Source organism: Dermacentor andersoni, chromosome 2 (assembly GCF_023375885.2).
Source record: "Dermacentor andersoni chromosome 2, qqDerAnde1_hic_scaffold, whole genome shotgun sequence".
Classification (NCBI taxonomy): Eukaryota; Metazoa; Arthropoda; class Arachnida; order Ixodida; family Ixodidae; genus Dermacentor; species Dermacentor andersoni.
Window position 1 is genome coordinate 156,009,435 of NC_092815.1, and position 17,781 is coordinate 156,027,215.

The 17,781-nt window shown below is 44.6% G+C and overlaps 1 protein-coding gene across 1 annotated transcript in view; it reads left to right on the forward strand.

Annotated features, from left to right (window-relative positions):
- The first annotated feature begins 5,749 nt into the window (after window positions 1-5,749).
- Window positions 5,750-17,781, forward strand: part of LOC126540562 (uncharacterized) — a 57,254-nt gene continuing 45,222 nt past the window's right edge. Inside the window, exons 1-3 of the mRNA XM_050187399.3 lie at window positions 5,750-5,876; window positions 9,507-9,677; window positions 16,147-16,273. Coding sequence (XP_050043356.2) covers window positions 9,524-9,677; window positions 16,147-16,273 — 281 coding nt within the window. The 5' untranslated portion in view covers window positions 5,750-5,876; window positions 9,507-9,523. The remainder of the gene's footprint in view (window positions 5,877-9,506; window positions 9,678-16,146; window positions 16,274-17,781) is intronic.

The following is a 17,781-nucleotide window of genomic DNA, read 5'->3' on the forward strand; positions in this document are numbered from 1 at the left end:
TTGCGCTTGAGACATGAAAAGTAGATGTTTCCTGACAGTTCCTTTATTGAACCTATAGGCAATTTTCACTGAGATATGGCTGGTACTGCCAGCGATGCGGGGCGCAGAGCTACCAGCCGATATATGTGCGAGACTAATAAATAAAAAAGGGAACATTCCCGGAGGAACTTCTTTTGGGTACATAAATGGTAATCAGGGTGTCCGCGCCTAACGGGTGGCAACCTCGAAAGCAAAGTGGAATCATTTGGGATTATGTTCATTCCTCACTTCGGCTACACAGCTGAGCGGCAGAAACCACAACGTATGCCATAATGGCAAGCGCTCTACTTATTAGACTGCGTTCCGTCAGTCGCATTATTGTGGTCCGTCGTGGCTGTTTTTTTTTTTTGTTTGTTTTTTTGCCCCTAGTGCCACAGCATGTTCATTATCGCCATTCTACTTTCCTGTATGCGTTGTGTCGTCCTTTTTTTTTTTGATCGTTTTCTCCATTCCTCGACATGTCTTTAGTTGCCGTTCCGCTGTCTCTTCTTTTCGCCACGCGCTAAGTAACAGCGCAACGATTACCTGTCCCGGCCTGCTTGAAGACAAGAGGGCAATGCGTTGTCGATCTTTTAATACATTCCCGATTTGTAATGACAAATAAGCAGCTCAAAGTGACACATATGACGAATATTATCTGGAAAACTTGCCTTTGGGCAAACAAAGACCAAAACAAAGATACGGTCGTCCTCGAGTTTCTCATGTAACAGTGCATCCTTGACACAAAGCTAAACACATGGTAAGAAATGAATACATCGAATCATACAATTTCTGACTAGAATTTTTTATTCAGAGGGCAGACGCCAAAGATCGTAGACATATGCGAGCTTAATTTACATAGCTCGATAGCGTTTTATTGATATTACTGAACATGTAAGCATAAATGCACACTATAAGCAATACGCGAGTGTACGTGCGTGTGTGTGTGTGCGTGTGTGCGCGTGTTTGTGTGTGTGTGCGTGTGTGCGCGTGTTTGTGTGTGTGTGTGTGTGTGTGTGTGTGTGTGTGAGTGTGTGTGTGTGTGTGTGTGTGTGTGTGTGTGTGTGTGTGTGTGTGTGTGTGTGTGTGTGTGTGTGTGTGTGTGAGAGTGTGAGCGTGAGCGTGAGCGTGCGCGTTCGTGCGTGTGTGTGTGTGTGCGTGTGTGTGTGTGTGTGTGTGTGTGTGTGTGTGTGTGCGTGCGTGCGTGCGTGCGTGCGTGCGTGTGCGTGTGTGCGTGTGTGCGTGCGTGCGTGCGTGCGTGCGTGCGTGTGTGTCTGTGTTTGTTTGTGCGTGTGTGTTTTCGGCACTTTGGGCGCTCTAAACCGGTGGCGTATGCGGCTTCTGGAGGCGAGGACAATAAAAAAATAATACGCTTGTCGTTCAAACACCATTTTCATCGGTACGTGACGTAGACTAGAATGAAAAAAATGTTCCTTGGGCCACGTAGGCGGCTGACGGCCTACTTCCAGTCACAAGCACTCTATGCACTGTATCTTGAGCACAAACCAGTTATTTCGTGCTAGCAGTTTAAACCAAGGTTGTCAATGACGAAACTGTAGATCACTTTATGGCAGAGCACATCGTAAGAATTAAAAGAAAGATTTCGCTTTTAAGTACATGAATGTATGTGGGTGAAGTATTATTGTAAAGTAACGTGAACGTTGAGCTGAGCAGAAAGATTGCAGGAATAGAAGAGGGGCGATCTTGGTAACTGAGGCGCTTTGTCATGGCTCTGATCATTTCCTGTAAATTTCCTATGAGCGCTAAGTTCACATTGTAGTACCAATAAGCCCAACAGTCACTGTAGTGCCACTACAGTTCTTGCAGGCGTCACAGTATACTATCGTAACCAAATGAAACTTGAATAAGCCAGTATAACAAATTGAAAGTGTGATATTGGACTGCTTCGCTTGCAAAGGTATGGTGCGAAAGAACAAGATAATATTTCGAAGCCCACCATTTGTTAGCGTGAGCCTAACAAGGGAAGATTCAAAGAAATAAAAGAAAAGGAAAGGGCTTGAAATAAACCTCGATTGTTTGATTTGTCAGCCATGCTACGAAGATAACCAACATAATAAAAGCACGTCTGGACAGCTATAGCAGCTGTTGTCGTAGCGCGCCATCTAATTTAATGTCCCGAAGTCCATATTTCGCGTGAGAATTTGCTGCGAATATTCTTTCTATATACTATACTGTATGCCAGAGGGTGTCGTCACATAGTCAGGCACAAGTCGCGAGTTTAAACGTGCTGCAGAACAAAGCTTATCGTAAGGAATATATACAAGAATAATTAGTAGTTTTATCTCGTAATTAATAACAGTACCGCTATAAGTTTTCCATGTGGTTAGCTGACCTGGCACGTGTTATTGGAGGGCACAACGAATTGCATCTGACGCCCCATTATGTTGCAGGAAAGTTTTATTTGTAACGAACCTGCAGTTAAGGCACTGCTATCATTTCGCCATACAGCCGTGATAAAGAATAAATCTGTTCCAACGCTCCATAATATTTCTTCGTTTGTGATCTAACCGGTGGCATGAGAACAAAAAAAAACAAGGTTAGACTATGAAAATAACATGGACTGCATCGCTGGAGATGACATGCGCCACCCTGGAGAAAAAAGTAGCAGATGCTACGTAGAACAAAAGGCTATAGGTGTGGCAACATATCTTGCGTATTAAAATGTTCATTTTCCTTTACATAGCCGGCAAAAACGACTTGTGCTACTGCGCTTTCAATCATACCTCCCATGATCGCCATTTTGCAAGACTGCGATCAATGGAATACTCGTGGCCTCCAGTTTCTCGTACTAGTCATAAACATCCCATCCCATTCCATCCCATTTACACTGCAGCAAGAAAACTTGTTTTGTATACCTCTGGAGAAAATAATTTGTCAAGGACCACAAGCAAACAAAGAATATTGCTACGTGCTTCGGGTGTATTTGCGTTAAGTTTCTCGGCTAGTATCGACACTGAAATATCTCTCACTTATTATGTTACTAAGGAGTCGTAGAAAAATGTTGAAGCAGGCATGTTGGAAATTACCAATCGTAAGCAGCGTCCGAAAATCCCCGAGCGACTAGGGTAGCCCAAAGGCAGAGCTCCTTCTGTGGTCTTCCTGAATCGTCATCTTGCGTTCACGCGCAGCTTACATGGATAAAATAAATTCATAAGACCTTCCTTCAGTTTTCGAAGGTCAACTTGTGTTTAATCTGCGTTCAGAACAGAAGATGCTTCGCGAAAGCATTACCTTACAGCTTTCTCTCTCTTACTCACCTGCGCCGGTTCTAAGCGTGCTTTATTCGTATCCTGTCAGATGCGGGGTAATAGTGTAACGCTTCGCATTGAAAGACGAAGGAACATCCCAACACCAATCGATGATATCCGACTTTCGCTGGTGACTGATTGTGTACCCCCGCACGACGCGGAAGCTCAACACTACAAATAATTTCGTCTTTACCAATGAGGGCTCTTTCCGTTAAAGCAAATTTTCGCATTCTTGAGCCGGCGGGTGATTTCAAGCATCCCTTTCGCGCAATGTAATATTCAGCATTGATGCCAATTCAATGGAGTGTGGTTAATTCACTGTGAGCTATTGCTGCATTACTCGCCAATTTCCAAAACATTGCACTTGTCACGGTGTGTGGCAAGCTGAGTATATCGACGAATCAGAGCGAATATGGTTCAACATTGATATTTCTTTCTTCTATAAATTTATTGAATACACTTTCATGCTTGGTGACTGTCTATCCGGTGAGGAAAGTGTAAGTACATTGTAGATTTTAGTGCAAATAGCATTGTACGCATTGTCTGACAAGGTTCTTACCGCCTATCTAGCAATCCCACCAGAAATGTTGGCCGATCCGTAAGACAGCTAATTCTAAAATGTGGGCTGGTTCAGGAAGTATTGCAGTACAAAAAAAGAAATTGGAGGCTTATCAAGGTTAAGCCCAGTGGATGCGAAGCATCCACTGGGCTACGTGGGTACGTGCTACTTGGTACGTGAAGCTTTTGAATGAACCTCTATGCCGCGAACTTGGGTATGTGCCACTGTGTCCCTACGGCTACTCGGTGTGCGCCACTGAGTATGTGCAGGCTTTACGGTGGTGCCGCCAGAAGGCGCTATATTTGCACAGAGAAACGTGAGAGAAGAGCCCTGCACGCCTCATCCATGACGCGTTGCGTCTATTCGCATAATTGGATACTCAATATATAGCATGAGCTCTACTCGAATATTTTTGTTACTATGCTACGCAGCCACAGTTGGTGCTCTAGTTTGTATTGCAGCCCCAGTTAGTACATGACCGCTGGTACGTAAGACAATGCATACCCTCTCTCAAAAAGATGAAATGGCAAGTTTTGAAAGACGAAGTCTGTCAGGGCGAGTTACGGCCCCCCTCCCCCCGCTCCCCCGCCTTCTCCATATGGGATATGCGTTTTTATTAACTCTTTCTTGGGCTAATCCCGCAGATAGGGTAGTGTAAATATCAGTGCCAGAGGGGTCACAGGGTATATGCCACTGATAATGGGCGCAGGAAATGTGCCACAGAGTACGCTCCCACGGGGCTACTTGGCATGTACAGCCGGAACCACTGGTAATGGCATGAGGGAAGCTATAGACCGCTGAACCACTAGGTAAGTGCCCCTGGGGCTACTTTATATGTGGCACCTGGGAACACTGGTTTGCCACTCGGTATGTGATGACTATGATGAAGATGACGATGATAATAATAATAATGATAGCTGATAACAAAATGTTTGAAGGCGAATTTATCCTCTAGTTAACGTCGATTAAACGTTGCCGCTCCAGTGTGACTCTCACACTAAATTATATCGTTTATACACGACCATTGCCCCCCTCACCTTGCTATAGAACACTTTGTCGTTCACATGCGTAAACAAAAGGTTGAATCACCTTCCAATTCTAATTTTGTCAGAATGCTTACAGACGTGACTGTTCATATGTAATGCGAATATCACAATAAAATTAAAGCAACAAATGCAACAATATTCAGATGGAGCGTAGAAATCATCAGCGCTTTCTCATACACGCTGCCGCTACTGGAACTGGGTGAAATAAATGTGAAAGTATTTATTAAAACCTCAAGTATTTCAGTAACTGATTGATGCTGTGCCTAGAGCTCACAAACAATAAAGCGTTTCTTTACACGAGCCTTGGCAAGCGCATCATTTGACTCGAACAATCGTGTTAATGCGGAAGAATTGCTGCAAAATGGAATTGACGCAATCCGATCCACTCAAGAGGTTCAAGTTCAAAGGTGGGAACTGACATTATAGGAAAGGCGCCATACCAAAGCGCTGGACATTCTTTCGGTGTTTGTGTCACTTTCAGGTGCGCGTAAATGCTTACATATTCTGTATTTAACAAAAAATATTTAGCGCACTCTCGGAAAATTGGCCTCACTGCCTCGAATGGAAGCCACAGCTTCGCGGGACGCCGCATAACGACATAACAGTGACGCCACAACGGATGCATGGCAGGAAGACAGCGAGAACGACACTTCCCCGCACAGTTTTTGCCTGATTACGACGATTCTAGCAAACAGGATGTGGCAATCTCGTAGAGTTCCGGTAGTTTCCGAGATCTTAGCACCAACGACATACGGAAGTCAAGAGTTTGAAGCGTTGCCTCACCATTGTGCAAGTTCTAGCGGAAAAATATCGAGCGAGACGCGCATCCGAAGCGTCATCCCTGTATCCCCTAGGCTACGTGTGCCTGGTCGCGGCGTCTTTTCCCCGCTGGCGACGAGAGCAAAGGACTGCTAGTAATTTTTACCGTGGGGTCCGTACATTCCATAAATGCCGAAGCATCCGCAAAGGAATTCGACACGCACGGTAAGAAGCCAAATTTTGGTGAATTGAGCTGGAGATAATAGGAAGCATGTGTGACCACGTACGATAAATGAAACGAGTAGGTATGTCGTAAAGAGGATTGAGGAACTGAGGCTGCAAACGAAGATGTTATTTTGTTTTAATTCACGTCTATCGTTATATCGAAAGTTGGGAATAGGCATGATTTCAAGGACGTGTGATTTTCCAAGACCGTTTCACAGTAATTATTCATGTATAGTACAACGGCGCTGGACGATAGTTGCCACTCGGTTGTTGTTCTTGTTGTTTTTCTTCTTTGTTTAAGCATTATGTAGTGTGAAATGAAGCAGCTTTTTTGCGAATAGGCTGTGCAAACGGCCGTGTGCACAGTTTGGAAGAGTGCTTACCGTGGTTATATTTCTCATTCAGCGAAAACCTATGATAGCGATTTAGCTTCTCATTACGCGTTGCTTCCTGGGTCAGAGGAGGACAATGTAGGCCTGCAACTTTCGAATGCTATCAACGCTGTCTGAAGCAATGCCACTAGAACGGTATTTGATAAGGGCTCTCTCTCGCATGCCCGGCAGCGTGCTTGGCACTGCTCCAAGAATGCTGTTGCATGCATGCTGTGGGCTAGTCATGCTAAAACTTGCGGAGGTTTTTGTATCCCAGAATGTCAACGACCGAGCAGACCATTGCAGCAGCACGTGTAATTAACGTTCCTCTGCGGTAAATCGCAAAGAAATCAAGCGGAAGCCTATAATACCTCAAAAGGTGGTGGCTGAAAATGTAGCGGTCTCCGTTGTAGGTGTGAAGAGAGAGCTAGAAGCATGTAGGCACGCAGCCGACAGGGACCGTCACATTAATTATCTTCTTGAATGCACACTCTCGTGTCCCCTGCTTTAATCTATCGTGGCATCCTACTCTTACTGTTTACCTAGCATGATCACTAATGCCACAGGAAAGTCGAAGCTCACCCTTACGAGGGTTGCAATGTGGGCTTGTTGGTAATGCATCTTCAAGGGGAGTATGGTAGCGCGATTCAAAGACGGGACAAAAGAAGAGACAAAGGGACAAACACAGCGCTAACTTCCAACACCGTTTATTATCGAAAACCAGGTCGTACTTATACACTCAGACAACATGAGTCACAGCCACGTGAACAATCAGAGCGATACATTTTGTGATATGTTAAGCCACTCGCAAAAATTTCAGTTCTTTTTCAGAGACCCAATGATGGTTTGCTGATACATGAATCCCCTAGGGCAGCAATCTGCTCGGCTTCTATTAAAAGTCTAGTGAGTTCGCACTTATTTCTACCGGTAATGATTGTTGATTCGAAGAGAGGGGAAAACTTATGTTGCTTACAATGCAGGGAGAGAAACCCATCTGATACAAGTTTGTCAACTTTATTTTTGTGTTCGCGCAGTCTATCATTAATGCATCTGCCCGACTGTCCGACGTAATACTTCCCACACGATAAGGGTATACGATATATAATTGAAGTCTTACATTCTCTAAACTTCTTCCTGTGTTTAACTTGGCAGCTAGGGGCACTTTCTTTCTTTTCTGGTCTTGTTTTTCTGCACAGGCGGATTAGATTGTTGGGTGCTGAAAAAACCACATCAGTGTTACCTCGGCGGGCAATTTTCTTTAGGTTGTGCGACAACCGGTGGATATAAGGTATCACTCTTGGTCTTTTTTTCTCTCGGTTACTATTTCCTTCCGCTCGTTTAGCAGTCCCTGATTGTGCACTTGCCTAAGTATTCCCTCTGCAACTGATGCCAGTACATGATTGGGATAACCTGCTTCATGTAGCCGCATGGCCTGTTGTGTGAATGCTTCGTCAGTGCAATGATGGCATGATTTAGTGAGTGCGTTAGTGAAGCACATTTTCGCAATTCCTCTTTTTACCAGTTTAGAATGGGCTGAATGATATGACAACAACAGTTTATTTGTCCTGGGATTGTAACACCAGCAAGTTAGATCATCATCGAAGGTAAATTTAACATCCAGAAATTTGATCTTTTGTGCTATAGGCACTCCGAACGTAACTTCTAGTGGACAAAGGCACTCGCGTATAATATTACTAATAGCTGAACACTCTGTGTCAAAGTTGTCTAGCTTAACATTGACAAACACCAAAAAATCATAAACAAATCGAAATATTTTAACAACGTTTGTATCAGTGATGCGTGAGCACATGTCTGTCTAGCTTGGCTAAGTACAGGTTGCTTAAAACAGGCGCTAAGCAGGATCCTATACAGACCCCTTGTTTTTGAAGGTACGCAATGTCATTTCTTTGCACAAACGTTGACTTCTTGTACAAGTCTAAAAGTTCTAAAATATATTCAACGGTTGTGCCCGCCTTCGTACTAAATGTTACTGCCCCAAATTCATCTATACATGATTGAACACAACTTAACAATTCATTCTGCGGCAAAGAATAATACAGGTCCTTAACATCTGCTGAGAAGGCCTTTAGTCCCGCGTTACTGTTGGTCTCTACAAAGGCTAACACTTCCTCGGAATTTTTCGTGATGAACGGATCTTTAATCTCGAGTAGGTTAAGCTTGTCTAATAAATAGACTGCAATAGATTTCTGCCATGTGCCTTTCTCCGTTACTATTATCCTGAACGGTACACCTTCTTTGTGAGTTTTCGCGCTGAAAAATACATCTAGACTGTCATTCTTGCTTTTTCATATTCATTTCAATACTTTATCTAGGTTCGTGTCCCGGCACATCGCAACAGCTCTGCTCTTAACTTTCGCCAGTGAAATTTCCTTGTGTTCATTGAACACGGCTGCTAATGCTTCATTAGCTTTTTTGTTGCAGCCACCATGTGAAACTAATACAAAGCCTCCTTCTTTGTCAGCAGGTAGGACAGACAGTGCATTTTTAACTAAGTGCGTAACAACGTGTTTCACTGGTAACTTGGAACCTTGAGGCTTACATTTGTTTAGGACGTCCACGCCTTCAGAGTTCATCCTCACGCCTTCGTCTTCTGGTGCACGTCTGGAGATCTGCCGCACGAGAGAAAGTAGCTCCGGTTTCGTGCTCTTAGCTTCCATGGCGAACTTAGGACCTCGTTCTAGGACTTGACGCACCTTTTCTGGCAGGGCAAGGCCTTCGGGAGTGTGGACCTTGCCACTTGTGTGGTTCGATGGGACATGCCGCTCCTTGGAAGCTTCTGCACGGAGCTGTCTCAGTTGATGTTGATTCATGTATCAGCAAACCATCATTGGCTCTCTCTGAAAAAGAACTGAAATTTTTGCGCGTGGCTTAACATATCACAAAATGTATCGCTCTGATTGTTAATCTGTTCACGTGGCTGGGACTCATGTTGTCTGAGTGTATAAGTACGACCTGCTTTTCGATAATAAACAGTATTGGAAGTTAGCGCTGTGTGTTTCCCTTTGTGTCTTCTTTTGTGCCGTCTTTGAATCGCGCTACCATACTCCCCTTGAAGACTCACCCTTACATTACGTAGCTGATAGCTTTCAAGCAATACTTGTGCGTTAACCTTAACATTTGCCGAGAAAACGGCAGGTCAATAATACCAAGATGTAAACAGAAACTGCACGTGTCAAGACTTATTCTTTACTGGATGGAATGTTCGTTATTATATCTATATATGTACTTTTTGCTCTAGGCACGCATGACCGCTACATGACACGTTCATCCGATGCCATAAAGAAATTATTTCCTCACTGTGCCTGCGGTGATCCCGTGTATCGTAAGGGTACAACATTCCCCGTGAAAATGAAGAACCTTTGCAACGAATGGCGCCTCATAATTGCTGTGTTCGTTATCCGTGGAGGAGGTAGGTCTAGAGTTTCTTTTTCGTTTTAACATTCAGTATATTACATTTGTGGTGGAGAAAATTTTTTTATCACGTATAAATTCAAATAAATTTAATATACATGTCGCGTCTGGCCAATTTAATAATTCTCGAGTGGAGGGAAAAAGAAGCATAACGCGCATTTATGCGGAAAATAACACAATGAGTTATGCTCATGCATTCGCACAAGGATTAATAGCATTGGCCACCTTGAGCTTGCAATAGATGGCCTTGATGTGTGCCCATATTTCTGCGCGAGTGATGGTAGTGCAGAGAGGCCAGATCACGCAGTCATCCCACTTTCCGAACGTTCGTTTCCGCTTTGGTGATTCGCTCACGCGAATGCGATATCTATGTTTTTGTTTAGGAAAGAGAGAGAAAGCAATGGCAGGAAAGGTAGGGAGACCAACGAGTCGACCGTCTTGTTTGCATTACTACATAGATGGTAAGTGAAGTGAGAAACAAAATAATGAGGAGTGGTAAGGAATAGGCACGGCGCGCAAGCAGCAAGACGCACAACAAGACCACAGTCGTTCACTAACGCCAGCGTTATTCAAACACGGCATTTTATTGGATAAACACGCTGTTATGCACAAGGCCAGAACTGGATGGAGCACGCCACGCCGAGCGCTCTGCGCACAAGACAGAACGCAAAACGTTCGCGCTCTAATTGGTGATAGCTATTTGTCAAAGTCTACTCCGAATTAAGAGTGTACTTGCGCACTTTGGAGTAACAGGAAAACTGATGACCAGGCAGCGAGACCCGTGTGCCTCTTGGACAAGAACCCGCACGGTGTAAAAAAGACGCACCCGGCCCACCTTTACCCAACGGCATTAAATCCGTCCACCAATCCGCTCTTCGCCAATCGAGAGGAGAGAGAATCGCGGTGCGATATTCCATGCCTGGAAGTGCCCGCCACGAGGGACCAAAGTATACTTGTTTGAAGGCTGGCCACCAATACAGTGATGCCAACTCACAAGACATACTTCCTCTTTCGTGATGAGCCAAACGAAGGAACGTGCACAACACGCCATCAGCAAGCCACTACAAGCTTCAGTTTATTCATGCAAAAAACATACGTACTATCGGCCAAAATAGTCAACGGACCCCGGCTTAGGTGGCCGGAGCGGCTGCGGGGCCACACCGGGGCGCTGCTATCTGGCTCCGCGCGCTGACGACGAGTGTGCCGCGAGTGACGCCAGATTTCACCCTCACTCTCGCGCGGGACCTCGTCAGGCTTGATAAATTTCTAGTGCACCGTTCGGCTGTTCTGCTGATGACGGTCGCAACGAAGGGCACCGTCCATCGCCGGTAGTGCAGCACATGGCGCGGTCGTTCAGTAACGGGCCGCCTCAGGACATCAAACCACGGCACTCAGAAAGAACGAAAACCCGTTCTCATTTTTGTTTTGCTTATATTCCCCTTATCTTTCATACTAGTGCACGTAGCCGGCGTCCACCGCTGCTCGATTTTAGGCAACGCCTCGGAAGTAGCCGCACCGACGGCTACGGTGATGCGCGCTCTTTCACGTCGGCGCGATAAGTTAGAGAGTGGGAAGCGCTGCGCGGACGTCCGAAGCTACAGCGGCGGCGCTCTCGATGTCAAGGCGAGTGAGCCATGCCATCGCGGTCAACATCAACTTTTCATCGCACTGAGTACCCCTTCAAGCCGTGGTTGCTCAGTGGCTACGGTGTTGGGCTGCTGAGCGCGATGTCGGGGTATAGAATTCCGGCCACGGCAGCCGCATTTAGATGGGGATTCAAATGCGAAAGCACCCGTGTACTTAGATTTAGGCGCACGTTAATGAACCCCAGGTGATCAAAATTTCCGGAATCTACTACGGCGTGCCTCCTAATCAAAAAGCGGTTTTGGCACGTAAAAACGAATAATAATAATAATAATAATAATAATAATAATAATAATAATAAGAAGAAGAAGAAGAAGAAGAAGAAGAAGAAGAATAACAAATCCCGCGACCTCGGACTTAGCAGCCCAAAACCATAAACACTAAGAAACCATGGCGCGTCATCCAATTTTCATGAAGATATTCTTGAGCAAAGAAGGATGCTAGAATACTCTTTTACTTCCCACATCAGGATATTTCACTCTGCAAGGAAGCTGAAACAAATAAGTAATGTAATTCTAACACAGACAAAAAGGTATATCCTTACAATGATCTAATTTCGTAAAACTTAGCTATTGCTGTGCTTTCTTGGCAAATTAGTACAAAATAAATGCATTTGAAAGATCTAGGCGCTGCTCCTTCCCCTTGGCTGTGAAAATTCTCCGCAAAACTCCAAAGAAGGGCCAATGAGCACGCTTAGATCTCGTGCGGTCTGCCTTCTACCACGGCCTCCGCTGACGCCGTACGCCTCGGCCAACAGCGCCCTCTCGGGGTAGGCCGGCGCGCGCGCTGCATTGGAAGCTGCGCCGCATTGGAGGCCATGCTCTGACATAGCACTACTTCCATTACTCTAAATTCATAAAGTATTGCATACCATCCTCAGCAGTTGTAGTGGTGGTTTTTCAACAGCTTCGCTGGTCATCCACTTTCAGAAAGTGAAATGGCTCATTTATTTTTTAGGGTTTTCTGTATTCTCCAAGAATGCTGCTTCGTAGTGGCGCCTTTAGGCTTCTTGGAGAGTCCTGTTAAGAAGGTTGCTGTATTTCTTGCACCGATTTCGCAAACAGTTGAACGGGTGTCTTTATTTTTGTTATACAAATAATCTCTTTTTTTTGCAAGCTCTCTAACAGACCATCTGTCATCCATGGATCTATGGGGCGTGTAACTCGATTTTTACATCGCATAATTTTACAGCAAGTACTGACTGCTTCAGTAAATTAATTGCAGATGAAACAGTCTCCATTGGGTCTTCAATAAAATTGAGCTCTGCCCAGTCAGTGGAGATAATGGTAGCAGTGAATCTACCTGTGTCGAATAGTTAAGCAAAGGTGACAATGTTAGCGAAACAAGCTTCGAAGACTGAAAAAAAAATCGGAAAGCGATCCGTGAGGTAAGGTTTAACAACGTCCGTGTAAACCACCTAAATCGGAACGTCCGTGTTCGTTAAAGTATGATCAATGAGAGAATGGTACCCCTCACCAACGCATCTTGCAGGTAATGTGATGTGGCAATAGCCACTGAAGCAATCCGTGTAGGCTGTATGCAAGCTGGAGTTACCATCCAGCAGGTAGATGTTTACATCTCCTACAATCACTACACTCTGATTTGCGGACAGTAACATTTTAAATACTTTATCAAAAGCATGGAGGCAATCAGAAACGTTAGAAGCTGGTGGCCTATAAACCCAACCCACAACAAAAATTTGTTGCATGCCTCGAGGGGTTCGTAAGTTTGCACCCATACCATTTCGCAGAAGTCGACGTGGATAAGGCTCAAATAATTTCGGCGAGTCTACAACTGATGCGGGGAGAAAAAAAGATAGCAGCATCACCATACCTACGCTTGAACAGTGACAACATTACGCACTGTCAGAGCGGAACCTATACTTGCTACCTTAATCGCTTGAAATCTATGCTTCAGAAACACAAATCAACGAGAAATAATGATCAAGCGAAGATAACAAATTATTTATCCCCTCGTGATTCTTTCGTACAATGCGTGCATTAAATTAAATCTATGAAGCGTGACTATGATAAAGTACTGAAGGAAGTTCCCAAGAGAGAGAGAGAGAGAGAAGGGAAGACAGAAAGGCAGGGAGGTTAACTAGACTGAGTCCAGTTTGCTACCCTACACGTGGGGAGGGGAATGGGGAGTGAAAGAGGGAGAGAGAGAACTTAGATGTAGGATGTCTACAGTCTGGCACTCAAGTCTGTTGCCCTCAGGTAGCGAAAAAGCGCTTGAACTGCTTTCTGGGCCAATGAACTATGAGGCCAGGCCTCCAAGATCTTCGCTTCCGTAAATGGCCTGTCATCCAGTCTATTTAAGGCACACTGGAGAGAAGTTCCCAAGAATACCTAAAGGACATCGCGAGGACAAAAGCGAACCCGCACGTGTAATTAGTACAATAGGCGCTCTGACGTGAATACGCAGAGATCCGATTCGGCTGAAGTTCGCAACCCGCTGCCATCACTTGTTTTCCGCTTTTTGATCTGGCAATTCTCAGTCCAAAGGTACATACACTTTTTTGCGTTCTTTAGGGCAAGTGCGTCCGCAAACAACATTTTAATACTGATTGTCAGATGCTCGTTCACGGAAACGCCCGAGTCGTTTGTGCCAGAAAGCTCAAGGTGAATCCTCTAACCGGGTCTTGCGGGCCCATTCTACAAATTCATTTTCTTGTCTCTCGAAACAAAGCGAGCCATTAAATATTGATGAGATGATTCGGCTCGAACATGATGAACTCTTTCAACATCAGATTTTGACACAGGGTACTCGATGACATTGCCCATATATGCTTCGATATGGGTGTGCGATCTCCCCCATTTATCGGAGGAACTCCTATACCATGAATGTTGTTTAGTCTAGAATATTGTTTCAAACCAGCAACACGTTTCTGGGGCGTTTAATTTCGGCCGAATAACGCCTTTTTCGAAGCCATCAACTCATCCTGCCGGATTTTGACCTCATAGACAGGTTACACATAAAGTCAGTCTTTTAGCGAGGAGAGGCATCTTCAGACAGACCAAAGTTATTAAATTTCACTTTCATTTTAGAGCCTATTTCTAGCATCCGAGATTCCATCTTATCCGCGAAATGTCGTTCCAGCAGTTCAATGCTTATGGCAAGTTCCTGACACGTACGCATGGCGAAATATATGGAAAAGCGTGAAAAACGTTAATAAAAGAGGCATAAAATGTGCAGCATTTGCGGCTAACTCAAGTAAAAGGTGCTAAATCGAAGGTGCAAATGACCAACCTGAAAGTACAAGCGAACAGTTTGCGCTGCGCATCTGCCCCAAGTGCGCTGCTAAATGATTCGATACTCTGCTGGGAGAGAGACAAAGAGAGAGAGAAGTCATAAGGAAAAGGAAGGGAGGTTAACGAGGCTTAGCCGTATTGGTTACCCTGCACTGGGAAAGGGGGATTAAAAGATGAGAAGGAAGAGAAAATTCGCACTTTGCAATTACACTGACACGAATTCATCGCGGAGTTAATCACAGGCGGTAATACAGGCTGGTACATTAAAAAAAGGCAAAAGCACCTTTGTAGCCGTTCACATGGCAGATGCATGAAGGCACAGGTCCAAGATCTTCTCCTTTGTAAAGGACCTGTCATCTGAGTGTCCCAAACCTGTCTCAACATCAGTGGTCTTATCGTCGTATGTGGAGCAGTCACGTAAAAGATGTTTGATGGTTTCCTCAACACCACATGCGCTGCAATTGTCTCTCCGCCATTTCAATTAAGAATGAGTATGCATTTGCAAAAGAAACTCCTATTCGCAGGCGGCACAGTAATGTTTCTTGCCGTCGGGTAAAACAGGATAAAAGTTGTCATTTCAAATGTGTGTCCATGGAATAAAGGCACCAGTTATTAAAAACCGGTGTATTCCATCTCCTTTCAGTAATATATGAGCAAGACCGCTGAGATGCCATGATGCATCAGTTCTCGATAATGGTATCGAGGTTACTTAACATTCTCCATGTGCGGCACGGGCAGCTTTGTTGGCACATGCATTGCCAGTGATGTTTCAGTGCCCAGGTAGCCACCGAAATACAATGTCATGGCTCTGTCCAGCGCTTGATGGTAGCGTAAGCCTATCTCTGCTACCAATGGTTAATGTGGGCCGCGACGCAGAACTGATAAGAGTAAATGCACACTGTTACCTTTCTATCACAAGCTGGAGCTATACTTTCTAAAAATGCAGAAGCGCAAGAATAGCTTTGAGCGCCATGCAATGATGTTGCCAGGGTACCAGAAACCCCCTTTTCTCCGAAAATGTTCTGCAGTGAAATCGCCTTAGTGGAGATCTGCAAAGAGTTGCGCAGAGAATCGCATTGAGAGTAAGTGCTCAGCAGGTTGTTGACAGCTCCTTCGGATACACAGGGCCTGAACAAACTACCAAACATGCTATCAAACCATCAATTACGCACATATGCGTATCCACCAGTGAAGGACAAAGAACTAGCTGGACGCCTATAGAACTGCAAGCACGTCTTCTTTTTTTTTTTTTTTTTTTGAGCTACTTGTGTATCCTCAGGATGATTCTTGCAAATCTGGTGGGTTTGTTTTCCTTTTTTTTTTCGGTACATGCCTGCATATATGTTATGTGCGCTTCCTGCCCACCCCCCTTGAAAAACAAAAAAGACAACAATTTGCAAGGACGCATTGTTCTTCCGCCGCATAATCTTTCATCTCATGCATACGAATCACAAGAGTACCTGTATATACAGAAATATATCCGTGGATGCACCTCTTTCTGAGGCATACATAATATATTGCTCAGCAAAAGTAGTTTCTACATCACAAGATTTCCCATGAATTTCACAGTGCTGGTTTTCGCCGAAGATTGCAACGTGACGCAAGTTCTTGAGTGCTATGGCGACATCTCCGACAACGTTTCTGATGTGCCTGACCAACGCACACTGAACAAGAGCCGCCTCGAAAACCTCTGCAAGTAGGTGACATTACCTTACACGGTTTTATTTATGTGAGAGTTTGCATTGTCCAACTGTTACTTTTTTTAAAAATGGCGTATGGTTAAGCGATCTCGCACTGCACCGTGAGCTTAGATTCAAAATGTTTCTCGGTGGGGGTTGAGCGTTCATTTACCGTCTAAAGTACTGACGGACTGAAAATGAACGGCAGCACCAGTCGCCCATAGGGTGCCGCTGTATAGTTTAAGGAGGCGTGACCGCAAACGTCTCCGCAAAACGTAAATGCAGTGATTGCTGAGTAAAGGGAGTATCGGTCCAGTTAACAGGAGGTGGGACAAAGAAATAAAGGATTAGCAGCTCGAGTGGCAGTGCTCTCGTTGTGTTGGTAGCATTAAAAAAAGCAAACGAACGAGTTCATACACACTGTCAGACATATCCTAGACACCATTATGCATATAACCAGTATTTCTTCATTCCAGCAGAAAAGAGAACAACTAATTGCCGGCCCTGAAAAGCGGCGTTAACCACGACCGATTGTTAAGCGGCCCGCTATGCCGGGAACAGAAGGATCATGTATGCAAAATCGTATATGTTCAGCAGTATAAAAATGGCACCATAAATATTTGCAACTGCATCTCATGTTTGTTGCTCTCCCCTCCCACCCCCGTTATCACCTCACCTCAATGATGGTGAAGATAATTTATTGGCCTCTCCTTCGGAACGGTACAGTGACAAATAGTCACCTAGCCTGGTTGAGTTGATAAGGTATGCTATACGTGCGTTCTATTCCGGAATTTTAGCATACGTCTCCTTGACCTTTTTTCACCACCTCAAAACTTGTGTAGCTTCTACTGCTACCTATGGCTTTGACGGATCCGGCCATATCAATTCCTTTCCTGCTTTATTTGAACCAATACTCTAAACGTCTCTTGCTTATCTCGACTTCTGACCGGTTGATACTTCTGTTCACAGTAAATACAAGCGCGGAAAGTGTACGTTACATACGAGTCTCAATCGCTGAATACCTTCGGCTTCTATTAGCATGGGGTGAATGATCTCTCAATTTTCGATGCGACAGACACATGTGTAACGTTGTTGCGAATATCTGCTCCGGCGTGTGTTTTTTTTCTTTTCTTGACGCACCGAGCTCCAGCCTCAAATAGCAAGGTACTGCACTTTGTGTTCGCATACTTATTTACCTTTCTATTTTATTTTTTACGTATACTGTTGGTCTTGTAAATCTGCACCGTCTTTTATGTTTACAGTCTTTGCGTCCAATTTACTGTCTCTGTTTCACTCACTTTTTATTGATGACCCTCGGTTTCCTATTACCCCTTTAAGTTACCCTATATTTGGCTGCCAACTTTCTTGATATCCCCCTCCGTTCTGTGCCCACGCTTTCAGGTACAGGCTGTAGTGAAGTTTAGCCAGCCCTTTATTTTTATCCATGTTCCTGAGACTTGCTTCATAACTAATTTTACTCTGCGCCTCTCGTGCTTCAAAAGAGGCCCAACGAATGACACCCTAC